The sequence below is a fragment of the Equus asinus genome, chromosome 15 (assembly GCF_041296235.1).
Source record: "Equus asinus isolate D_3611 breed Donkey chromosome 15, EquAss-T2T_v2, whole genome shotgun sequence".
Classification (NCBI taxonomy): domain Eukaryota; kingdom Metazoa; phylum Chordata; class Mammalia; order Perissodactyla; family Equidae; genus Equus; species Equus asinus.
This window is the reverse complement of record NC_091804.1, coordinates 18,311,018-18,337,277: the sequence shown is the minus strand read 5'-3', so window position 1 is coordinate 18,337,277 and position 26,260 is coordinate 18,311,018. Positions and strand designations below refer to the sequence as shown.

Sequence of the window (26,260 nt, the reverse complement as noted above, 5' to 3'; positions counted from 1 at the left end):
GCACACATACTCCTTGAATCCTATACAGATCTATTAAAACTTCCAAGTTTCTTATAAAATGTTCCCCCGGCTAAAGAAACACCACCCTATAACTAATAAAAACCCACAGCTTTTGAGTACATTAAGCTTCTGAACAAAGTGTTAGTTTTTGCTAACGAACATGACAAAATAATGAAATATATAGGATTTGTCCTACTCTCCCCTGTTCATTTCTTGAGCTCAAGTTAGAATACCAAAACAAGTTTGGCAAATGAATCCCCAAAGATACGTCGTCACATACTGTATTTGGAATACTTTTTATTGCTATATCTAGATGTATTTATATCAGGCTGCTCTACACTGAAAAAATAAACACATTACATGATAGGGTAGCTTCAGCTGTGAATTCCCTAGGATCCTTGTAACAGTCGTAGTCTAAATGAAGGCACTGTCCTGTTATGTTTAAAATTCAAATAATTTTTATTTAAATTGAAAACATTTCTTAAAAATGCATTTAGAGTCATAACCCTTTTGTTATAAAAAAAAATCATAAGGAGTATTTCTTGGTAAGTTAGAAGTATTTCTAGGTTAACAAGACCAGATTTGACTTTGGACTTTATTCTTTAAACAGATTGTAGAGAATGAAGAAAAAATAGGTTATTTACAGAAAACATTATCTACATATGTACTCAGAGATACAAATTTGGTGACAGAAGATAGTTAAGTACATGGTGGCATTTCAGAAGCAGTTCTCAAAGAGCTTGGTTTTGTTTTCTTGGATTTTAAGAATGCCTAGGATGCGTCCTCATCCTCGATCTTGGGAGCCAAATAGTACTTTAAATGTCCCATATCAGCAATTTTATACTCTACAACTGAAAGAAGACAAGAAGATAGTTAATTACTGAGAAGTACCACATACACTACCTACAAAACACGATTCAACAATTTATCTTACCAAGGGGTACATCTGCAGACATACTGAGTGTTACTGTAGGAGACAGTGGAGTGGCTTTTGTAAAGAAGTTCAGGTACCTCAGTGCAAAAGTTAGCTGAACTGGCTCATTCATCTCTATGGTAACCTAAGGGAGAAAACAAGACTCATCATATTGAAAAATGTCAAGCAAGTTGCAACCCATTAGTTTGCAATATATATATATTTAAAGACAAAAACAAAAAAAACCCTTTACTGGTTACTTTAGAAGATGCTATGAAACTAATTTTCTGTGTGTGTGTGTGTGACGAAGATTGGCCCTGAGCTAACATCTGTGCCAATCTTCCTCCATTTTTGGTATATGGGACACCACCACAGCATAGCTTGATGAGTGTTGCGCATGTCTGCGTCCAGGATCCAAACCCGCAAAAGCCAGGCTGCTGAAGCGGAGCATGCAAACGTAACCACTGGGCCGGTCCTGAAATATTTTCTAATAAATAAACCAACTAATAAATGAAGAAGGAATTAAATATATTACAACTCTGCAAACTCTAATGACTTAATGAATCTAGACAATGATTATTAACGGCTGCTAAAATCACAAAAAGATATCCAAACACCCCATGCCTTCTACTGGAGGTACACACTACTACCTAGAAGTATTCTTGCTCACCCACTCCCAAAGAAAGCACCCTGAATATCAGATCATCAGGCCTCTAAGTTGTAGCTACCAGTTTATAGGAAATAAATGTAGAGGAACATAAGAATTGACATAAGGGTGCAATAGGCAAAATCCAGACTCTGAAACAAACTTCTGAAATAACCAAGGAAATAGGAATACTGAAAAATTCCTTAATATTGAATAATTTTCTTAGATATGGTAAAGTTTAATGTTTATACATCAGATAATATTAAAATATTTATGGAAGAACTAATATTTGAGATTTTAAAAACATCGAAGAGGGGCCAGCCTGGTAGCTCAGCGGTTAAGTGTGCAACGTTCTGCTTTGGCGGCCCAGGGTTTGCCGGTTCAGATCCTGGGTGCAGACATGGCACCGCTTGGCAAGCCATGCTGTGGTAGGCATCCCACATAGAAAGTAGAGGAAGATGGGCACGGATCTGAAGGCCAAGGCCAGTCTTCCTCAGCAAAAAGAAGAGGATTGGCAGCAGCTAGCTCAGGGCTAATCTTCCTCAAAAGAAAAAAAAAAATGAAGATAGCAGGAGAGTGGAATGTAACTTAGGAGACAAGTCAGAATTAGCCTCTAGGCTTTTGTTATTAATATATATATTTTTAAAGTTTATATTTAAATGGAATTTTACCTTCATTTAAACTTAGGGTTGACTATTCATGCAAGGAACAAGAAAATAATATCTAATATTTACTATGAATTTACAATATGACAGACACTGTGTTAAGCACTTTGGATGTTACCATATTTAATCCTAATAATCCTGTGAGGATAGGACCTTTAATTGTCCTTGATTTAGAGTTAACTGAGGCTCACAGGCTAGCAAGTATAAGTTTTATTTTAGTACAATTGCCAAATATTAGTTTATAAATACTCCACGGATCTAAAAAAAGACCTGATTACAGGAAAACCTTAATTTAAGGATATTTAGGAATTAGCATGTTCTTTATTTTTCGGTTAAATGAGGGTTGTCTAGGCCCCCTTTTGGGCCTACCACAAAGAAAATTAGTATGAGGATTACATACCTCATAACAGCTAGATTTTACCCCTAACTAGATCCCTGGGGTGAGTTGCCATCCTATGCTCAATTATTTGGTAAAAGCAGAGTAAGTACCTCTAGAAAGCTAAAGGTTAGACACCTAGCTTCGCAGTCCTGTCCTTGAGTATGTGCAGGTTTCATACAGACCCATTATTCTGTGATTTATTAAAAAAAGCACTGGGGGTCCGGCCCCGTGGCCAAGTGGTTAAGTTGACATGCTTTGCTTTGGCGGCCCAGGGTTTCACTGGTTCAGATCCTGGGCACGCGACATGGCACTGCTCATCAAGCCATGCTGAGGTGGCATCCCACATGCCACAACTAGAAGGACCCACAACTAAAAATACAGAACTATGTGCTGGGGGCTTTGGGGAGAAAAAGGAAAAATAAAATCTTTAAAAAACAAAAAACAAAACACCTGCAGATTTCAATAATGTCTTTCAGTTCTCACAAATTACTAAGAAATGCAGTTGTCTATTTTTCTTTAGAGTGTTCTTTAATTTTAGCAATTACACCTTGTCTAGACTGAATGTTTGTGTTGTGCCCCCCACGTTAAAACTGAATCCCCAATGTGATGGTATTTGGAGGTGGGACCTTTGGGAGGTGCTTAGGGTCATGAGGGTGGAGCCCTCAGGAATGGGATTAGTGCCCTTATAAAGGAGACCCTAGAGAGTTCCCTCGCCCCTTCTACCAGGTGAGAAGGCTGCTGTCTATGGACCAAGAAGCAGGTCCTCATCAGACACGGAATCTGCCAGCTTCCAAGCCTCCAGGCCTGTGAGAAAACGTACGTTGTTTATAAGTCACCATGGTATTTTGTTATAGCAGCCCAAGCAGACTAAGACATAACCTAATGCTAAGCAGTGTTACAATTCTCTTCAAAGTATTTGTTTACTTAAAAACTACTTACAGCTTCCTCCTCTTTATCAACATTACTTGTTTGTGACAACTTAATATTTCCATTTCCAAGTTCTCCACTTGCAGAAAATTTCACTCCGTCTTTTGCACAGGAAATCACAACAGCATCTCCAATATGACTGAGATCTCGGCATATACGTGCAAATTCGCCAGAAGGCATCTTTACTACACAGCTATACTCTTGTTCCTATAAAACAAAATTTTGAAGTCAGTTGCTGGAAATTAAAGATCTGGCACCCTCATTTTCTGAAGAATCAGCATCTAAACAAGAATTCAGAATTTAAGATTTTCTGATTATTTTGAAATATCACTCGTATAATTTCTTAACACACTCTAACCACTCAAAAAATAAATGCAGGGGCCGGCCCTGTGGCGCAGCAGTTAAGTGTGCATGTTCCGCTTGGGCAGCCCAGGGTTTGTCAGTTCGGATCCCAGGTGCAGACATGGCACCACTTGGCAAGCCATGCTGTGGTAGGCGTCCCACATATAAAATAGAGGAAGATGGGCACGTATGTTAGCTCAGGGCCAGTCTTCCTCAGCGAAAAGAGGAGGATTGGCAGCAGATGTTAGCTCAGGGCTAATCTTCCTTAAAAATAAATAAATAAATAAACACAGATATAAGACAAGTATGTTATAGAAAAACAAATTAGAAGTTAAACCTTTAACAGTAAATGCACTATCCAGGGAAGTAGAGCCTCCCTGTAATCACCCTCCAGGGTTAAATCAAGAGGACATTAGGGGCCGGCCCAGTGGCGCAGCAGGTAAGTGTGCACGTTCCACTTCGGCGGGTCGGGGTTTGCTTGTTCGGATCCCGGGTGTGGACATGGTACCACTATGCTGTGGTAGGCATCCCACATATAAAGTAGAGGAAGATGGGCATGAATGTTAGCTTAGGGCCAGTCTACCTCAGTGAAAAGAGGAGGATTGGCAGCAGTTAGCTCAGGGCTAATCTTCCTCAAAAAAAAAAAAGAACAAAAAGAGGACATTAGAAAGGGCCAGCCCGGTAGCTGAGTGGTTAAGTTCACAGGCTCCCCTTCAGAGGCCCAGGGTTTCACCGGTTTGGATCCTAGGCGTGGACATGGCACCCCATGCTGAAGGCCATGCTGAAGCAGCATCCCACATAGCACAACCAGAAGGACCTACAGCTAGAATGTAGAACTATGTGCTGGGGGGCTTTGGGGAGAATAAGGAGGAAAAAAAAAAAGAAAATTGGCAACAGTGGTTAGTTCAGGTGCCAATCTTAAAAAAAAAAAAAAAAAAATTAGAGAATGGCATACAAACTACCAACAACGATGGTGCAAGCAGGCCTACCTGCTTCCCAAAACAAAACAAGAGAATATGATATTAGGTATTTTAAACACTCCAACACCTCTTCTCTCCTTTGATGTTGATAAACCTACTCTTAATAAAAACCAAGCATTCTAAGGAAAAGAAAAAAGCATGGAGGTTAATGCAAACATGCATACTTGGCAGCAATGAATTCAACCAATGATCCACCTTAGAGTACTGTAGTTTAATAAAATGACAAGTGTGTCAGTCTAAATACTAAAACCCCACTTTGGATCATGCATCAGCAGATACATAGAAGAAGTTCTATTAGGAAGTAGGCTTTAAATTATACTAACGTGTTAACATATCAACATATCGTATGTAACTATCATGGCTGTGTACAGTACACTCAGAAATTTTGATACTCACTGGAATTCCAAGTTGTTCAACATCTAAATCCATCAACTTCATTTCATAGTCTGAAACCTTTTCTTGATCTACCAAAAGAAAACAAATGTTGAAGAACAGTGGAAGTTTACAACTGATGTAAATTTTACAAGCATCACAAACATTATCTTAAATTTCTCACAGCTTTGAGAAATACTGATACCACATTTTAATTTTTTTTAGCATAACTCAGTAGAAGAGTATGACTTACTTGGAGCTTCAAATACTAGTGCCAAGGTGTCCGCGTTATCTTCAGCCCTTAGGGTAATGATGTCTTCATTGCCAGCACATTTTAGTATTTTGGACATACTAAAACACAGAAGACAGAGTTTAAAATCGACACCATCTTCTCAAGATTGTTAGATTTCGAAGCAATTAAAACAAGCAGTTACCATTTTTACCCATTAGGCGGTCTGATGAATTGGAGAGTTAGGTAAACGTGCTGCAGGAGGATGTGGAAACCGGTCCAGCCATTTTGGAGTGCAATCTGGCAGTATTTATGTTTAAACTAAAAAGCCCACACCCTACCACCAGCAGTTTCATTTCTGAATATAAATAAAAGAGCAGCATTTCCTGAATTGCAAACTCCTTTTAGCGGACGAAGTAATTACTGGCCCGCGAGGACCATTAAAAACGATGTAATACAGCTATTAAAGTACATCGCATGTAGCATGGGTAAATATTCCTCATAAGCTTTTAAAAATTGAAACATGTATACGTGCTAGATAGTGACCAAAAGTTGAAAGCTACTGCCCTGGAGAAACCTTCCTCGAATCCAAGATCTCAGGTGCCAAGTGCAACTTTGCAATGATAAGAGACCAGAAACAACCTATTGTCCCTAAGTAAGGAGGCAGGCCTAGAGAATGTTATAAAGCGGTTAAAGTCAACCGAGACCAAGATTTCTCATCCAAGGCCGCCGGCACCCAATGTCCAAAGAGCTCTGGAACAGTCTTTTCCCGGCACCGCAGAGAAGCCCATCATTTTCCCGCCACCACCAGCTTTGTGACTTTGGCGCGGAAAGTGCCGGTTCGCGCGGCCGCCAGCGCGGGCTTTCGGAACCGCGCGCTCCGCTGGATCCCGCCCCCCGGCATGGGAGCCCAATGAGAAGGCGTAGACACCCCACGCCAGCCAATGAGAGCACGGCTCGGAGGCGCTCCCGCCAAGAGCTGGGGGGGGCGGGGGACTCGGGGACCAGGGCCGGCTCCCCGCCGCCCCGCGGCTCACCTGGTGAGGTTCACGCCCATGGCCAGGTTGCGGTCGCAGCGGTACGTGTCGAAGCCCTCCGAGCGCAGGGTGAGCTGCACCAAGGAGACGTGGGACGAGTCCATGCTCTGCAGGTTCACGCCGCTCGAGCTGATGTCCCAGCAGGCCTCGTTGATGAGGTCCTTAAGGGCCTCCAGCACCTTCTTCAGGATGGAGCCCTGAACCAGGCGCGCCTCGAACATGGTGGTGGAGTCGCAACGACACGGCTACAGGCGAAGAAGAGGAGGAAGGTGTAGCCGGCTTAGGCTTCACAGAACAGGAGAGAACCGCCGAAAGCCTCAGAGCGAGAAAGATCCAAGCTTGCCGCGCCTGCAGCCGTTTAATACGGCCGCGTCTGCGAGCGCGCGCTCTCTGCCCCCGCGCCCCGTGTCGAGGCGTCACCACGCTGCCCCGCCCACTGCCTGGCGGAGAGACGCCAGAGCCAATCGCCTGCCTTCTCCGCGCAAAGCCCGCCCCCCCAGGAACACCCATTGGAGGATGCGGGGACGGAGGCGGGGCAGGAACTCAGTACCTCCCCGGGCCGAGGGGGCGGTGTCCGGCAGGACTCCCCGCCTTTTTGTTATGTTCCGGCGTCTGGGCGCTGGACAAGTCCGGGCCAGGCCCAGGCCAGGGTCGTCGAGCGGCGGATGTGTGATGCCTCAACCTCCCGCATTGGGGATAAAGAGTTTCCAATCACGAAAGTGAAAGTGAAACACAAATCCAGCCTACCTGGGGGGAAAGCCGCCGTGTAGCCTCAGGAGAACAGCTTCTTTAAAGGTGCACTTTATTCTTGCTGTTAAAGAAGTGACGCTCTCCTAGAAGTCAAACGATAAAGAGATGCACAGTTATGATAAAAAAATTATCTCAGCTCCCCACCCGCCCCGAGCGCAAACCACTCAATCACTTCCTGTATACAGCTTTCTAACCTTCCTTTTTTTGTACAAATATACATTTTTAAAAAACAAAAATGGGTTCATACCGTTAACACTTCTGTAATGTACCTAATAAAGTATATTTTATGCCACGTACATCTTTTTTATATCGGTACCTTTTAAAAAGATGGCGTCATATCCTATGTAACCTTTTTTTTTGTTTTTTACCAATTTCTTGTGATTACAAACACCTTTGGGAACTTAGATGATTTTTCTGAGATAAACTTGAAGTAGTTTTGCAGGGTCCAAGATCATACACATTAAATTTTTGGTAAATGTTACTAAACTGACCTCTAAAATATTGCAATTTACATTCCAGCCAAGAATATGAGCATGTTCATTTCCCCTTATTTTCCTAACTATAGATATTAGCAGTCTCATTTTAAAATCTGTGCTCATTTGTGTGAGGTTGGACCTCTTTCATATACGTCTTGACTATTCCATGTTTATATTTTTTCTATTAAACTTTTTCCTATATATTAAAAGGAGCACTTCATTTCCCTATTTTATGTATCCCCCCATTATTTCTCTTTTGCTTTGATTACAGCATTTCCTTTTAGTTGCAGCTGATATCTTGGTCTGTGGATTCTTTAGTTTTTCTACCGTGTATCTAAGATTTGGTTTTATTTATCCTGTTCAGGGAATTTTGTGTTCCCGAATCAGAAGATTCCTATATTTCATTGTCTAGAATATTCTCAGACCTTTATGGCTTCAAATATTGCCTTTCCCCACTCTGTCTCTCCCTCTGGCATTGCTATTAGATGTATCTATTTCATTGAGTTTAAGACACCTTCAATTGTTGTTGTTTGTTTTTTTGCTATTGAGTTGTATGAGGTTTTTTTTTTTTTTTCCGAGGAAGATTAGCCCTGAGCTAACATCTGCTGCCAATCCTCCTCTTTTCGCTGAGGAAGACTGGCCCTGAGCTAACATCAGTGCCCATCTCCCTCTACTTTATATGTGGGATGCCTACCACAGCATGGCTTGCCAAGCAGTGCCATGTCCACACCTGGGATCCGAACCGGGGAACCCCGGGCTGCCGAAGCGGAAAGTGCAACCTTAACCGCTGCACCACCGGGCCAGCCCAGTATGAGTTCTTTATATGTTTTGGATAGTAGCCCCTTATCAGATATATGACTTGCAATTATTTCCTCCCATTCAGTAGGTTGCCTTTTCATTTTGTTGATAGTTTCCCACTTGTAAATTTTGATACTGGCACTTTCTTGTGTGATCAATTTATGTGTGATCAATTATCCTTTCACATACCTCAATATGTCAAAATATATTAGCTTTATCATTTTGTGTTCTCCTTTCTTAGGTCTTTTAGAGTCTCTGTTCTTTTGCAAAACATGGAATGTGTTCATTTCTCCAGTGAGGCACATTTGTTTCACTAATAACAAATGTATACTCTGCTACTCTGTTTCTGAGCTTTTTGCTGACATAATAAAATTCTGGTTTAATGCTAAGTCAAAGTGTAATCAATTTGAAGACATTTTAAATGGCAATTAAACTCCACCCATGTGGTACCCACAGTGCACATGATCAGTTGAAATAAAGACATATGAATGGCTATCACCTGTGGTCATAAAAGGCCTCTACAAGGAGGTAGCATTTTACCAGAGAAGCTAGCTATTTGGAGAGTGGAAGAAAGAGTATTCTAGGCTGAAAGAATACTGTGTTTTAAAAGGAGAGCATGGAGGCCAGCCCTGTAGCGTAGTGGTTAAGATTGGCAGGCTCCACTTCTGTGGCCTGGGTTCATGGGTTCGGATCCTGGGCACAGACCTACACCACTTGTCAGCCATGCTGTGGCAATGACTCACACATAAAGTGGAGGAAGATTGGCACAGATATTAGCTCAGGGGCAATCTTCCTCAAGCAAAAAAAAAAAAAAAAAAAAATGGGGGAAAAAAAGGACAGGATACTTAGATGGTGTTCAGATAGTAGTTTTAGAATTCAAAGATTGGGGTGGGATCTTTTTCCCCCAGTTTTTTAATTGAGATATAATTGGCATATAATAGAACTCAAAGATTGATGTGTTTGGAACACATTGAATGGGAAGAGTGGTGCAAGGTGAGGTTGCAAAGAGAGGCAGGGTCGAAGTCTCACAGGACTTTGCGAGCCCTCTGTAAATGCAAGGGAAAGTTATCCAAAGGTCTTTGATACGATCTAATTTGTGTTTTAGGCAGATCACTTGAACATCTGGTAAAGGTGCTATTCCAATCAGTGAGAGAAAGAATGAATTAAGTAAATTATGATCAAACAATTGGTAAAACTTCTAGGAAAGAATAAAGTTGTAGATTCTTCCTAATAACCGTTCACTGAAACAAATTCCAGATAGACTAAACAATTAAGATTCAAATAAATGTAAACCCAGCAGGAAATAGAAAAGTATTTTGGAAAATATTTATGACATCTTGGAGCCAACCCCATGGCTGAGTGGTTAGGTTCCCGTGTTCCACTTCTGCGGCCAGGGGTTCATGCTTTGGATCCTGGGTGCGGACATGGCACAGCCCATCAGGCCATGCTGAGGCACGCATCCCACATAGCACAACCAGAAGGACCTACAGCTAGAATATACAAGTATGTACTAGGGGGCTTTGGGGAGAAGAGGAAGAAGAAGAAGAAGAAGAAGAAGAAATATTGGCAACAGGTGTTAGCTTAGGTGCCAATCTTTAAAAAAAATATATGACATCTTTCTGTGGACATCTAAACATAAAAGGAAAAACCCCATAAAACGTAAGGAATGACATACATAAGTTTTAAAACTTCAGTATGCCTAAACGCACTGTGTTGGTCAGTACACTTCAAATTTTCACAACAGAGAACCCAATTCAAACTGATTAAGAGAAAAGGGGAATTTATACATCTAAACAAAAGCCAGAGACATCTGACTTCCAGTGTCCAAGGCCTGGTCTTAGTAAATGTATGAAATAATGGTTGGTCATAATAATAAGCAAAGAAATATAAATTTAAGGGAGATAGAATTTTAACATACTGTATAATAAAAATTGTGTTAACACTCATTTATTAGGAAGGATTCAAAGAAGTAGGCACTGTCCTGCATTGAAGATGGGAGTATAAATTCATATAACTTTTCTGGTGGTAATTTGGAAACGTGTATGGAAAGACTTAGAATTTTGTTTATTCTTTGACACAGAAGTTCAATCTCTAGGACTTTTTTCTAAAGAAGTAATCAGAGGTACTTACTAAGATGAAGCATGTTTGTTTCTTATAGAATTCTTTTTTTAATATTTTTTTTTAGATTTTATTCTTTTCCTTTTTCTCCCCAAAGCCCCCTGGTACATAGCTGTATATTCTTTGTTGTGGGTCGTTCTAGTTGTGGCATGTGGGACGCCGCCTCAGCGTGGTTTGATGAGCAGTGCCATGTCCGCGCCCAGGATTCGAACCAATGAAACACTGGGCCGCCTGCACGGGAGCGTGCAAACAACCACTCAGCCACAGCCACGGGGCCAGCCCCTCTTAAAGAATTCTTAACAATTCCCCTGAAACTGGAAATAACCTTGAGGTCTAACTATGGTCTTTGTAAGGCAAATTATGGTAAATATGTAAGATGGAATACTATGCAGCCTTTCAAATACTATTCTCAAAGGGCACTTGATAAAGAGAAGAGTCAGCTTATGAAACAGTTTAAACAACAGTATTCCAGTTTTCTAAAATTGTTATATCTGAGTGTAAGTACACAGAGAATAGAAAGAAAAGGTGAGAATATTAACAGTAACTATCCATGGCTGATGATACCACAAATAATTTTAATATTTTTAATTATACTTTTCTGTATTTTCCACACTTTCTTCATCAAACATGTATTGTTGATGGAAAAATGTTAATGAAGGTTGGGAGAGAAAAATACTGTAAACTATTTTATATAATTTCTGGCAAACTTCTTTACAAGGTGATAGCATGTATTAGAGTGATTCTCAATCCTGGTTGCACATCAGACTCACCTGGGGAGCTTGACAACAACAAAAAAGCCCATTTCCTCTAGGTTCTATCTCCAGAGATTCTTATTTAGTTGGTCTAGGGTGGGCCCTCCATTGGTATATTTTGGAAGCTCCCTAGGTAATTCAAATGAATAATCAGGGCTGAGTAGTACTATTTCAGCATGTGTGATCAATAGATTAATATTTGTGCTTAAAGCCACCTGCATCCCCATGTAGACGATTGGTTTGAAAAAGTAAGACCTACGGTTTGTCAGAGAGGAGACTGACATTATAGTTTAGATGGACTGTCTAATAATCTAACAGGCCTGTTAGTTTGAGAGAGTGCAGGATTTACAGTTTTGAAGCTTTACGAAGTTTGCCAATTCTGCATAGCCCATTCTCACTTGCTTTTTGCATGTCATCTCATTAAACTGAATATGAAATTTTAGCTGGGAACACTAGTCAAACTAAGAAGTAGAGGCAATAGGAAGGGTAAGATAAAGAGCAGATAAAGCCCGTTTTTGTTTATTGACAATTCTTTAAATAATTCATTGTTTAAAGAATTGTTTACTGGGGCTGGCCCGGTGGCCAAGTGGTTAAGTTAGCACGCTCCACTTAGGCGGCCCAGGGTTTCGCAGGTTCGGATCCTGGGGGCGGACACGGCACTGCTTGTCAGGCCATGCTGAGGCAGCGACCCACATAGCACAACCAGAGGCACTCACAACTAGAACATACAACTATGTACTGGGGGGAGAAGAATTAAAAAAAAAAGATTGGCCACAGTTGTTAGCTCAGGTGCCAATCTTAAAAAAAATAATTAAGAAAGAAAAACACAATTGTTTACTGATAACTCTTCCCCTCTAAGAGGAAAAACGCTATTCAGGGAACTGAGGAATTTCTTGTCACTTGTACCAATGCAGTTTTCAAATATCAAAAAAGCGGGAGGTGTTTTTATTATAGAATGATAATTACAGTGATAGCTGCCCACTTATACTGAACTCACAGGCAGCCTTCACAATTTGGGGGACTAAATCTTATGCTAGTTACTTTTTCTTTTGTAGGGCAAGATTCACCCTGAGCTAACATCTGTTGCCAGTCTTCCACTTTTATTTCTCCTCCCCCAAGCGCTAGTGCATGGTTGTAAATCCTAGCTGTAAGTCGTCATAGTTCTTCTTTGTGAGCCACCACCACAGCATGGCAACTGACAGAGAGGTGGTGTGGTTCTACCACCAGGAAAGTGCCAAACTTTAGTCAGCTAGACCATCAGGGCTGGCTCAGCTAGTTACTTCTACTAATCAAAATAACATCTGAAAATAATGGAACTAGCCAAGGAGTACAATGAAAAGAAATCACTGTATACAAGATATGCCACAAGCCTGGAAGAAATGACCCTAGAGCAAAGAGCTAATACGAGGAATAGAGAAAAATCAGGGATAGAGGAGGAGGTGTAAAGTAATGTAAAGGAACAAAATTCCTTTTTGGGCTGGAGGTGGGGGGAGATTTTTGCTTTAATTTCTTTCTGCAATTGAGGGAGAGGCCCTAAAGCTGGCCCAAAGGCCTGTTAGCATGGCTTCCAGAAGTCTGAGTACCTGATCCCTGTTCTGCACAGCACTGACTTCGGGAAAGTACTTGGTCTGAACTCAGTTGGCCTGGGAAGGCTGAGTGTGATGGAAAAGAAGTTCATGTCAAATTGGAGGGCATTATCTACCTTGGTAATCATACCATGCATTCTGAAACTCCCATCTAGGTGCACTGGTTCTCCAGCCTCCTTTACGTTAGGCTGGATTTGAAAGGGAACAGCTGAGCTTCTGGAAGGACTGATGTGATGCTTACTCACGCAGATTTGGCAATTATGTGCCCTAAAGGCGAGGATCTGGATACTAACACCTCTGCCTCTCTCAGAGGATGACCTTGTGGCTCTCTCTGTGTTGATGTCCTTCTAGGTCCTTTAGATAATAAACTTTGCTTAATTTACCCAAGGGGTGTCTGGCCTTTAGATCAAGAGATGACCACTGACATTAGTCAAAATGGTGGTCACACAGTCCTCAGCAGATTAAAAGAGTTTTAAAATTACCATCAGCATGTTATTTACTTTTATAAATAACATTGAAAGACAAAACAAAACACAAAAACAAAGCTTTCTCTAAAATTTAAAATACGGTCTGAAGGGAGTGGTCTGTTTCTCTAAAAACACCCCACAAGTATTTTTGCAATGTGATTAATAGGAAACAAAGCATTCTCCTAGTTCAGTGTTCCTCCACCCTATTTTACTGTCACTTTGAAGCACTGTTACAGGAATTTGGGAAGATAATCCGACATAAATCAAAAACATATAATGCCCTTCTCAGAATTCTCAATACTTTCCCAAACCCGCGCAGCTGAAGTCAAAATTGCTAATATGAAACTCCTAAGTATGCAAGTTTCTCTCTGTGTTAAATTACAATATGCTTAAGGGAAGGGACCCTATTTTATACTTGTTTTACATCACTCACAAGGCATCAAATAGGAACCGCTAAAGGCAATGCTTGAACATAAGGGTATTAATAAATTTAGGAAGGTAGGCAGTATGTACACTGGTTAGTGTGGACTTTGGTAAGAGATCTGTGTTCTAATTCTTAGCTGGCACTTTCTAGCCGTGAGATCTGGGGTAAATCATTTTCCTTTAGGAGAAATTTTAAACCCATTTAATAAATACATGGATGTGTCAAATAGATAGAGGATCATCCGGTTGTGAACAAAGTAGGCAAGCGCCTGTCCAAAAAAAGGTCTTTCAACAGTCCAGAAGACAGAAAAACAATCTGAAAAACTGCGGAAGATCTGTAAAATGAAAATCATATCCACTTCTAAGAGTTGTGCGGATTAAATGACATAAAGCGATTACTTAGTTCAGCCCAGCACATAATTAAAGTTCAATAAGTACTAGGGACAGCTTCGCAAAGCAACGCAGATTGAAGTTTGGGTTTCACTTCCTTATCACGTGATCCCTTTCTCTTACACAGGTGGGCTCCCAGGCATTTCCACGCAAGGCCTAACAAGTGTCTATTTATACGTGTGAGAGAAGAGCCCTGGCGAAGCCGAGAGAACGAGGATAGCTAGCCAGGACAGAGGCTCAGGGTTGCCGCTTCTCCCGCCGGTCAACTCAGGGCGCCAGCGCCTGCCATCCGCGGTGAGGCCCGAGCTCCCATTGGCTAGTCTCCCTCGGAAAAGCACGCCTTTTTCCGCTCCGTGGCGCTGCTGTCCAATGCACGCCTCTCCACTTCGCTCCGCCCCGCCCTCACCGCCCCGCCCCCCGGCGGGTTCGCGCCATTGGTGGATTTCCGGGGCCGTCATGGCGGCGGTGCGCGTGCGCGCTCGCTCCGCAGTCCTCCTCCCGAAAAAGGAGCAAGTGGGGCCGGGGCTATCATTCTCCGCCGGAGTGAAAGGGCGGCGGCGGCGCTGGGCGGGGCCGAGCCCCAGGACTGGCGGCTGGCTGCGGTGGGGCCTGCGAGCCGCTGCGGAGTTGAGTGCCGCTCAGGCGGGGCGGGGCCGGGCGAGCGGAGTCCGCGCGCGTCCCCGCTGAGCTGCCCTCTCCGGCGGCTGCGCTGCTCGCCCGCGGCGACGTCGCGCCCGTATCGCCAGCATGACCGAGCTGCGGCAGAGGACTGCCCGCGAGCCGGACGGTCCGCCCGAGGACAAGGTAGCGGCGGCGTCGGGGTGGGCGCGGCCGGGGCAGCGGCGCCCCCGGGAGATGCGCAGGGGGCGGTGCAGAAGGGTCCTCTCGTCCTCTGACCCTTTGTCTCGGCCAACAGTGGCAGCGGGCCTGGGCAGCGCGGAGGGTCCTGGGGTGCGGGGACCCCGCGGAGCGCGCGTCGCGGGTCAGCAGGTGGGGGCTCTGGGAACACAGTTCTGGGTCCAGTTGGGGGTGGCATCTCCGGGGCGTAGGAAGGAGGGCGCGGGGCGTTGCGCACGGCCGCCTGCCTCTTGCCGAGGTTGGGGCTCCCCTTCTTGTCCCCCACCTCCCCGAGGCCTTCTTCTTTGTGAAGACGTCGAGACCTCGCAAAGCCTCGTCTGGCAGGCGACTCCTCTGAGCCCGACTTAGAGTCTCCGCTCCCCTTTAAAATGTTATCTTTTTGGCGGGGAGTTTATCAAGACAAGGCCAGGGGATTAGCCTTTTAGGGGATTTAGATGCCTTCTTGAAAGTTAAATCTGTTCGCTTTAAGCAGAGAAGTTTCTTAACTCACATAGTCAGCAGGTGTTGAAAGGATACTCCCAGTAGATGGGCTTGTTTCCTGCTTCAAGTGTGGGCATTGATGGGGTAGAGGAAGAGGATGAAAAAGAGGCCATCTTGGCGGGGATGCAGCTTGTTGAGGGGTGAGGGATGAGAGGAGTAGACTGCTTTCCTTGAAGTGAAAGGGTTGTGTAGGGGACTTGAGGAAGGTGGAGAGTGGCTATGTTGCTGTGGACGTTGAATGGCAGCATAAGGCTTGGCATTTCGAGTCTCGAGGTAGCAGTGGTCAGGAACAGTGTATTTGGTAAATGGATCTGGCAGTGATGTGTACAGTGGATTGAGGGAGCCTGGACCAGAGTGAAAGTGACTGGTTAACTCGAGGCTTTGGTGACCTGCAGATGTTTTCTTTGGTCCACATGTTGCTTTGAAAACCAGGAGATTTCTCCTAAAAGTCTGAATTTCTTGCCTGTCTTGGGTAATTGGAAGATCTGCCATCATATTCCCACCTGGTTAATGTCTGGCTGGAGCTGAGGGATAGCTGTTTCCACCAATCCCTGTTGCCATACACCGGGCCCACAGCACCCACGTATGTAGCTTGCAGGTTTTGATAACTGGAGGAAAGGGACGTTAGGGGAGACATCAGGAAGGGAGAAAGCACAGGATTTGGTGACAGAGTGTCAACAGAGCAGTTATACGAGGAGAAATGTTTTGGGTGAACGATAATGAGGTTGTAAACAACATTTTTGTTGTTGCTGTCGACAGTGGGTCATCCAAAGAGAACTCTCCGTGGTGATTTTTAGAATATATTTTGGAGAAAATTTAGGGCTTCAGTGCAAGTTTAGGAGCTGCTTGCAGAGCTAAGATACTTTGAAATCTCTAATCTTCCCATTAAATATCCTGGTGGGGCCTGCAAGAACTCTGTCCCCACCTTGTATACACTGGTTGGTGAGTATTCAGGTGTTTGGAGGCTGGGTAGCTCTGTTTAAGGGTGACAGATCAGACTTGATGTTAATGAGACTTTGTGGACCTAGAAGGTGTTAGAAGAGGGAGAAAAAAGACGGCATGATAACCAGTGGGCTATATTTTTGAAAGGTAATTATTTGTAATAAGTAAGACATACTTGTCAAAACAAAACAAAACCACACACACAAAACCGCACAGGATTATGAAATGAAACAAAATTTCTACCCTCCTTACCCAACTCATTGGGTCCCTCTTCCAGGTTCTTTCCCATTCCATGTTTTAGATAGGGAGGGCAGGAGGAGCTGTCCAGCTGAAGGTGCCTTAATTTTTTACAACTGCACTTCAGCCACTTATACGGTGACAGACTGCCTGGAGCTGCGAGGTCCACTAAGTGCCCGTTGCTCCCTAAAGCGCAGTAGCTGCTGTGTTCTGCTAAAAGCCTGATGTAGTCCATTAGCCCAGAACAAGGCAATCAGCCCCTCACCCCATCACTTAGTATTTCTGAGTTATCACGTATGGGATTTTTAATAATAAAGATAACATTTTAAGAACTGTGAAATGCTTTATCTGCCTCTGATGAATGTCTATAGTATTGTTTTTAAAAATCTTGATTTATTCTATTTCATAGTTTGAAGAAACTTACTTCCATGATTCTGACTTTGCTGATATTCTTGTGTTAGAACTTAAGAAAATTAGAAATAACAAAACAAGCATATCTTGAGAGGGAAATGAATTGTGAAATGAGAGCTTATTTCATAGTAGAGGAATTCAGAAAACACTATCAAGTCAATTCGTTAAAAGGACTGGAACAAATTTGAAAGGTTACGTTAAAACGTTACGTTTGCTTAACTGCTGTGGCAAAATTGTTTTGTAAATAAGCAGACAATCGTTAGTTTCAAAATAATCTGGAAAACATGTTTATTATGAAGGTCAGAAGATATTTTGTTATATTTAGCATCCTAGAATGGAATTTTCAAAGCCAGTTGCTAATAAAGGAAATGTTTTCCTCTGGGAACCATGCTTATGATTTTAAAGTCCCAAAGCACGGTATTGTTGCCAAACTAAGAAACTTGGAATTTAAGCTTTGGGAATGATCCTCTTCCTGTCTAACCATGCTTTTCCAGTGGAACTTAGGAAAGAAAATGATGAAACATGAGCCAAAAGATTGGCATGGTAAGATTTATGATTGGGTTGGCAGTTCAGGAGACTTCGTTTTGGAGGTTAGAGTGATGATTCTGGGGTTTTCTGCCGTGCTTAGCTACTGGAGTGTGATTTAAATTAGAGCTTTACTCCTTTGGAGGCTTCCTTTCTAGATCGATGAAAGCAGTATGGGAGGAAATAGTGACATCATTTAGAAATGGGAGTTGACATTTTAACTGAAGACAGTGTTAAAGAGCAGGCACTGAAGAGTCAGCTGGATCCATCCAGCCTGCCACTTACCGGTTGTGTAACTGAGCAAATCACTTGTATAAAAGCCTGTTTGTCCATCTCTAAAATGGAGGTGGTAAAGTAGCATATGCTTCAGAGGATATTTATGTGCATTAAATGAGTATTCATGTTACATAGGTAGGGCAGGAATTGTCACATTGTAATGATGTGTTAGCTGTTGTTGAAATATAGTTTCGTAGGAAAAAAAACTTAATATTCACCTTCCAGTCTTGGCAGATGATTAAATCTTCAAGTTATAAGTGTTGAGAGTAGTCTTTTCCTGTTCTTGCCCTTTTAAGGAAAGTCTTGTAAACAAGGCTTGGCCTTCTAGGACCTATCTTTTCAGTTCTTCTCTTGCTGAATTTTTCAGTGCTCAGAATCACAGTCGAGCTTTAGCTGTAGAAGGAGCCTTGCTGTCTGCAATTATCTTTCCTTCGTAGCACTAACTATAATATATTTTAGGACAGTGGTGAATAATTGCAAATTGTTTTCTAATAGACTTTTAAGAGGGAACTGCTGAAATGATAAAATCTTAAGAGCTGTAACTACTTAAGATGTAGGAGAAATGCTTTATTTCTTTCCAACTTTTTTTTTACGTTGAGAAATACTTCGGGCATTGAAAAATCAGTAAACCTTAACTGTGGTTCTCAGACTTAAATAGGGAGAGCAGGTGAAAGGTTGATTTGTCATATGACCCACCATTTTAAGTTTCTTCTTTAGGTTGATCAAACAGTTTAATTTTATTTTAAAAACTCAGTTACTTCCCAATTTATGACTACTTAAAATTAACTTTTTTAAAAAGCTAATTTTGTTTAAAATGTTTTGTGTTTGCACAGATTCGTGATATTTCATTAGAAGAATTTATATCTTTTAAAAATGTTAAATTGGGCCGGCCTGGTGGTGCAGTGGTTAAGTGCGCACGTCCCACTTCTCAGTGGCCCAGGGTTCGCTGGTTCGGATCCTGGCTGCGGACATGGCACTGCTTGGCACGCCATGCTGTGGTAGGCGTCCCACATATAAACAAGTAGAGGAAAATGGGCATGTTAGCTCAGGGCCAAGCTTCCTCAGCAAAAAGAGGAGGGCTGACAGTAGTTAGCTCAGGGCTAATCTTCCTCCAAAAAAAACCAAAAATGCGAAATTGCTCTCATCGGTTGTTAGATCTAGAAGGCACTTTAGAGGTCTTTATTTTATACAAGAGGATGCCGTAGGCCAGAGAGTTTCTTAACTCGTTGAAGCTCACACAGCTGGTTAGATGCAGAATGGTTAATAGTACGAAGGTTTTCTTAATTCCTGTTTTTTTCCTTATGTTGCATAATGCTGCCTTCAAGGTACAGAATTAACTTACAGACTTTACAAGCTCTGCATTGATTGACGTTAATAGAAAAGATGCCCAAATATCACCTATTTTTGTTATGTGGCTACAAAAATAGGAAAATACATCTTTCAAAATGTCAAATATATTAAAAAAAGTAAATTCTCAGTAAATGTGGAGATTCTGGGGAAAAAGGTTTTTTTTGGTAGAAAAAGTTGTCTAGGTTCAGTTTTCCCAGTTATTGGATGCCTAGTGATTTATATATTTTAAGCGCATCCCTGGGAGCAGCCCCTTGGGTATCCTTGAGAGAAATGCCCAATGACGTGTGGGCTTCTCCTTGTAAGCCTGCTCGGAATACGTGCTTTCCAGTTGATGACTCTTAGTATCAGAACTGTTTGTTCTAGCAATAACCATTCATTGAATATTCAACACACCTTCTCCTTAGAACGTTCTCTGGGTCCAGTGTCTGCTGTCTACGGTCTCTCTTAGCTCTGAGGGAGGGCTGGTATTTGTGTTCGTGAGGAAAATGTCCAGGATTTTATACCAGTTTTGGCTCTAAATCCATTCTTTCTCCAGTGATTTGAAGAAATCATATAACCTTTGAATGCATCTGGGAAACTTTTGAAATGAATTTTGTAACTAATTTCATAGGGCAAATAATCATCCTTTAAACTGTTTGAAAAAATGTGAGCATCAGTGTTTCTGATTTGCCCACTCTTCCCTCTTTTCTGGGATCCACATAGGTGGAGTATAGGTGAACTCGTTAGTGGTCCAGCGGGCATGCACAGTAACTCTCTTGCACACAGCTTCTTAACCTGTTACCTGTGCTCCCCAGCCTTCCTGACTAGTGCCCGGGGTGAGAAAGCACAGCCTTGTACGTATTCTGCCTCTAGTTTGTAAAAGAGATCAAGAGACCATGTCTCTTGATTATTAAATTTTGCCGGGGTCTTGTTGGAGGAATCCTGATTTGTTCCTGACGTTGGACAGAGTTCTTGCCTTCCAAACCTTGTCACGTGGTGATTGCGTGGTTGGGGTGGTGGTGCAGCGCCAGCGAGGGCAGACCTGGTCCACATTAGGCGGCTCGTCCCGCCAGTCCCTGATCTTTGTTCTCATGCTGTTTGCCTCAACAGTGGGGATGGCATAGGGCCCACTTAGCTGAGTGACCTTTAAAAGGAAGTTAAACTTGATTCTGTTATTTTGGCTAGGCAATGAGTGGTTCAGAATTTGAAAGGTGCAAAGGTACACTGTGAACGCCTCCTTCTTGCCTACCTAGTTCTCCTCCCTGGAGGCAGCCACTGGTGCCAGGTTGTAGTGTTCGCAAGTGCCTGCCCTCCATGTGGAAGGACCTGAGCTGGCCTTCCCAAATCAGATGTTCTTTTGCTTTGTTGCGCTTTGGCAGCAGCTCCTTTGTATTAAGGTCACCTCAGGGGCTTCTCTGAAGACTTTGTTGTGGTTTTGAAAGAGCCCTTGAGACCTAGGAGTTACTGGCAACATTCTCTGCTCCTGGGTCTCTGACATTGAGAGGATGTCTGTCATTGGCTCTGGATCCCTCAGTGGATGACTCTCAGAACCTTGTCCCCACAGTCTGTGTCCTGCTAGTCCTGTGGTTTCAGTGGTCTGGAGGACATTCCTAGGTGCATGTCCCTCAGTCATTGCAGACTTACTCTGTCTTAGATCTGACTTTTCTTGTCTTGGATGTTGATCTTCCTTCTTCTGTCTCCTGTGCAAGTAGAATCAGGTTTCTGAGTTGCTCAGCTTGAAATCCATCAGTCCCTGTGTCTGTTGCCTCATCCAGTCCAGGTCACAGGTTCTAACCAGGTGTTACACTGATTTCTTATCTGTTGCTATTGCATATTTCACATACTTCGGGAATTGATGACTGCACTGTTGTAAACACTTCTAATTGAGCTCCCTCTCTTCAAAATTTGCTCACAGCCCCTTCTAGTATCTGTCCTTTTTATCTTTTAACAGCTCTGAAACCACCTTATGAATTCTAGAAAAGAAAAAAAAAAAAGAATTCCGGCCCCTTTTTCGTATCTCTTAAATTTGGTCCTTTATAGCTGTCTCTCCTAACCAGCCTTTTCTCCTGCTTGGTGCCTCTGTGACATGGATCTTGGCTCTTGCTATTTCCAGCTCTTGAAATGTGCTCATTTTCTGTCACCCCTCTCTCCTCCTCTACCTGTTTAGATCCCACTTTCTCCATGTCCATTTCAGATCTTCCCCATCTCAGTACTGTTTCAGCAGGCATGGATTTATTGTAGAAGTCACGGAAATGTGTACATGGGAAAATGGAATCCGTCTGCAATCCTGTCATTCAGAGAAATACCCATTGTTCAAATGCCTTCTCTCTCCCAAGCATATTGCTACCTGTGACTGTAATAATAGTTACCATGCATGATCTGATAGCTTGTCTTTTTATGCTGCCAGAAGCATTTTCCCAAATCCTTGAGTGCTTTGCAGAGAGTATTTCAAACTTTTTTTTAAATTTTATGAAAGAAACAGGTGAAAATAAAAGATACTCATTGTAGAAGCACCAAAAAGAAAAGGAATCACCTTAATCCTACCACTCAGAGATAACCACTGTTAATGTTTTGGTGTATATCCTTTCTTTTTATACACACTACACATTCCTGCACTATGTATATTATTGTTTTAGAACTCATTTTTTACTTAAGAATATGCCGGAAACATTGTTCAGGTTTTTAAACATTTTAACCCAGCATAATTGTTAATGGCTGTGTGTCATTTTGTTGTGTGGTTGTACCTTAACTTATTGAACCAGTCAGCCATTTAAGTTGTTTTAAATTTTTTGCTATTGTAAGCAAGCTGCAGGAAATATCTTTGTACAAAAAACCTTTCTGCACGTGCATGATATCCTTAGATAAGTTCTATGTTTAGAACTGCCTACTCAAACAGGGATGTACATTGTTTAAGCTTTTGATACAAGTATATTTTCTTCCCACCATAAATTTGTAACCGCCATAACTTCATGAGTGATTGACCTTGTGGTCTCTCTTCCCCTCACAGGAATACTGAGTACATATTCACTTGTTTCTTTGTCTTAGGAGAGGCATTATAGCTTAGTGGTTACAAGCAGACGCTGGAGTTGGACTGTCTGGTTTATAACTTGGCTCCACCACTAATTTCCTTTAGTTTTCTCATCTAACAATGAGGCTTAGAGTGTGGGTAGTTCTGAGGCATTATCATGCCTTTCCTACAGGAACTGTACCTTAGAGTAACCAAATAGTTGATTATGAGTTTTTCTTTATGGAATAAATAGAAAAGGAGTGATAGAATTAGAATATTAACATTTTCACCCACCATTGGATTAATAGAACAAGGCAGTAACCATCCATGCTGCTACCATCACAGAGACAACCAGATGTTGTGTACCTCCTGATGGAAGTACACAGCACTACTGATGGAGGCATCCTGTCCAAAAATCATACTCGAGCCTAATCACGACTCTGGTTCTGAGTGCTAGTTTACAGGAAATTGAAGGGACAGAGGAACACGTCGAGAAACAGCACTGGACAAATGACTTGCTTGCTTTAGAAGTAGCTGGCGAGGAGACACGGCCCCCATACATAAAAATAAAGAGTGAGGGAAGCGACGGGAACGGTAGAGATAGATACAGAGAGTAAAACCTTCAGATTAAAAGACTTAAGGCCTATTAATGATTTCTGGATCTTAGTCGGATTCTCATTCAATCAAACTGTGGTAAAGAGAAAAAGATTAAAATTATCAAGTAGATTTGAGTATTGGATATTTACTATAAGGGAACTGTTAATTTTTTTTAGGTGTGATAATGGTATAGTGATGTTTAAAAATCCCTGTTAAAAAAAACAAATTGATAAATTGAACTATGTTAAAATTAAGAACTTCTATTTATTGAACTGTTGAGAAAATGAAGAGAAAGGCCACAGACAATGAGACGATATTTATAAAAAATATATCTGACACAGGACTCATATCCAGAGTCTATAAAGAATTTCTACAAAGGGAATATATAAAAAAAGACAACTCAGTAGAAAAATGGGCCCTTCAGATGGTCAATAAAAATTTTCCCATCATTAGTCATCATGGAAATGCAAATTGAAACCCACAATAAGATACCACTACACACCCACTAGAATGGCTAAAATTAACAAGACTGAAAATACTAAGGGTTGGCAAGTATGTGGCGCATATGGAACTTTCATTTACTGCTTGTGGGAAGATAAATGGGTACAGTCACTCTGGAAAACTGTCAATATTTACTAAAGATAAAATATACACAAACCTTGTGATCTAGTAGTTTTATTCCTGATTACACAGTAGAAATCTGTGCATATATTCACTGAAGGACAAGTTCTAGAATATTGAAAGCTGTGTTCTCTGTAGTAGCCTCAAACTGCAAACAACCCAAATTGTGAATAATGCTTCTATGAACATGGGTGTACAGATATCTCTTGGAGTCCCTGCTTTGTTATTTTGGGCATATACGCTGAAGTGGGATTGCTGGATCATGTGATAATTCTATGTTTTAATTTTTTGGGGGAACTACTATACTTGCATATTCTTGTATTTTAGGAATGTCTCACTTTTAATTTCTAAAAATGGCAGGTATGGCTAGGTATAACCCACATAAACAACTATCGAGGTCATCAATAATTAGGAGTGTAAAGAGGTCCTGAGATAACAACATTCAAGGACTGCTGCTTTAATGAACTGTACTACTCATTAAGGAAGAGAAGGGTTGAAGCAGTCGTTGTTAATCTGTGTGAATGAGGTGGGTGATGAGTAGGATGACACTCTTTTGCTCTCCAGTGTCCCAGTTTGGAGGATACATTGTATGGTCACTGTAATAATGGGGTCCACATGAGATGGCTCGTCAGACTTGGTAACCTTGTTACCTTTGTTTTTGTGGTGTTGTAGAGCTTCCTGAACTGGCAAGCTTTCATCTTCCTGTGGACTACGGTGGACCATGCTTTAGAATGAAAAAACTGCAGAGCGAAGCTTTGTTACATTCCTTGTTACATTAAAAATGTCTTTGTGTGGTGCTATAAGACATCAGGCTGTTTTTTAAAAGAAAGCTCCTCGTGTGTTCACAAAGCGTTTGTTGCCACCGTGCCTCTCAGAATACCAGTACCTTTGGAGACCATACGTCTCTTTGGAAATTCACCTAGTGCTTTGAAATTTGTCTCATGATTCTGACCTTCTCCCAGTGTTACTTGAAATGTAACTCAAAAATGTTCCCATGCGTTGTTTTCTTAAAAACGTTGATGGATTTTTGAGACATAAATAAACATTTTTTTCTGTATAAACATTGACTGAAAACATCATGTTGAGGATCACGTGCATTCTGTGAAGTTTGTCTGTTAACCATCCATGTATGTCTTCCCAGGAAAATGTTATCCGAGGAAGGTTGCAGAGCGTGCGCGCTTCGTTTAGTCTTCTCCTCTTCTGGCTTGCAGAACACATCACTTCCTCCTGAGGCAGGCAGCACAAAGCCCCATCCAGTTACTGGTCATTGCATGTGCCTCAGAGTTCTGCATTGACATTTGATGTCCAGTAATCTGCTCATTGGGTCTGATGACCATGCACTAAAGGGTTATCTGTCATCCCTCCAAGTACAATTGTGGAAGAGGGACAGGATGAAGTGGGGCAGGATAACCCAAATAAGCTTTCCCATTCAGACAAGGGAGAGAATAGGGGAGTTACACAGCAATGTCTTGGCTCACCTCTCTCCTGACTGGGAATTTGACTGAGACCTCTAAGCTGCAGACGGGACCTGTTGCCTGAAGGCTTCATTTTAGGTTGAGTGGGTTGGGAGCAGAACCCCCTAAATCTCATCTACCATTCCATGTGTCAGATCTCAGTGCAGAGCTTCTCCAGGGTTTCAGAGGGCAGAGGGCTCCTACTTTTCCTGGATTCTTCCTGAAGTGTATACTCTTGACTGCATTTTCTGTTTTGTTTCATCTATTTTAGCTCTCAATCTACTTAGTCATCCAGAAATTCGTTGAAATCTCATGTCCACTGATGATCCCTGTTCCCTCTTATTTCTGTCTAAGACTGTGGTTTCATTCCTTAGTGTACTCGTTGCCATTCATTTCAGGGGGATATTGAGCTCAAAAGGCATGGCTTTCTCTGCCCTCCTCAACAGGAAGTTTTGAGTTTTGAGAGCTGAGCTGATCTTACAACATTAAAAACAGGTAGTTGCAACACTTCTGTGTGTTTTGTTTGTGTGGCGAAGGATAAAAATGGCTCCTCTTGACTGATGACACCTGTGAATTCTGGGCTTCTGCTCTTGACATTAAGAAGGGCAAGAGCTGATGCTGACCCTGGAAAGTGCCTGTGTTTGGTTGGAGTCGGCTGATGGAGGAGAGGAGACAGGGTCGGAGACCAGCGAGTCAGGACAGTGTGGTTTGCTACCAAAGCCTGAAAGAACCAGTTTTTGAGGTCAGTGTCAAGTACCACAGAGAAGGCAAGTAGAATGAGAAGTAGACATGTTTTATGCTGGCCACATTATTTCCCACACTGGCCCAAAAATCATTTTATGGAAGATGACATCTCAGAAGGTGAGGGGACCCAAGTTTTTTTGAACAGTAAACCTTTATCCATATATTTGCCATTTTATGGACTTTTCTAAGCTCTTATGATATTTTTAAGCCTCTGTTACCTTATAACTAGCACTGTGTGTTTTATAACCCATTTCTTTAAACGTTACAGCAAAATCTCAGACTTCTATGCCAAAAAGTAGTCCCTGCCCTGTTTAACTGTAAGTGACTGAAAACCAAAAATGACAGTGGCTTAAACAAGGTAGAAGTATATATATCTCTCTCACATAAAAGAAGTCTGGAGGCTGGCATTCCAGCAGCTTCACCGTGTCAAGGATTCAGGTTCCTTCTGTCTTGCTGTTGGACCATCCTGAGTGTGTGACTTCCATCTCTAGTACAGGAAGGCTGCTGGAATTTCAACCATCACATCCAT

At 42.1% G+C, this 26,260-nt stretch overlaps 2 protein-coding genes across 2 annotated transcripts in view; one reads left to right on the top strand and one right to left on the bottom strand.

The window, feature by feature from the left end:
* Positions 1-435: 435 nt before the first annotated feature.
* PCNA (proliferating cell nuclear antigen) lies at positions 436-6,932 on the bottom strand. Its single transcript, XM_014828747.3, has 6 exons — positions 6,491-6,932; positions 5,478-5,575; positions 5,249-5,316; positions 3,543-3,737; positions 935-1,058; positions 436-851 (listed from the first exon to the last, which is right to left on the bottom strand). Exons 1-6 carry the CDS (start codon positions 6,709-6,711, stop codon positions 772-774), a joined length of 786 nt encoding a protein of 261 aa, XP_014684233.1. The 5' UTR covers positions 6,712-6,932; the 3' UTR covers positions 436-771.
* Positions 6,933-14,686: 7,754 nt separating this feature from the next.
* The window catches only part of CDS2 (CDP-diacylglycerol synthase 2), a 57,610-nt gene continuing 46,036 nt past the window's right edge, over positions 14,687-26,260 (top strand). The window contains exon 1 of the mRNA XM_044748596.2: positions 14,687-15,054. Within this exon, the coding sequence (XP_044604531.1) occupies positions 14,998-15,054 (57 nt within the window). The 5' untranslated portion in view covers positions 14,687-14,997. The remainder of the gene's footprint in view (positions 15,055-26,260) is intronic.

What these genes read in the sequence shown, in the direction of transcription:
- PCNA (XM_014828747.3), bottom strand. Translation starts at nt 6,711, where the DNA reads ATGTTCGAGGCGCGCCTGGTTCAGGGCTCCATCCTGAAGAAGGTGCTG. An exon ending in TTGAACAACTTGGAATTCCA is followed by an intron (nt 3,738 to 5,248) that starts GTGAGTATCAAA and finishes TTTGTTTTATAG; the next exon opens with GAACAAGAGTATAGCTGTGT. An exon ending in GTCTGCAGATGTACCCCTTG is followed by an intron (nt 852 to 934) that starts GTAAGATAAATT and finishes GTCTTCTTTCAG; the next exon opens with TTGTAGAGTATAAAATTGCT.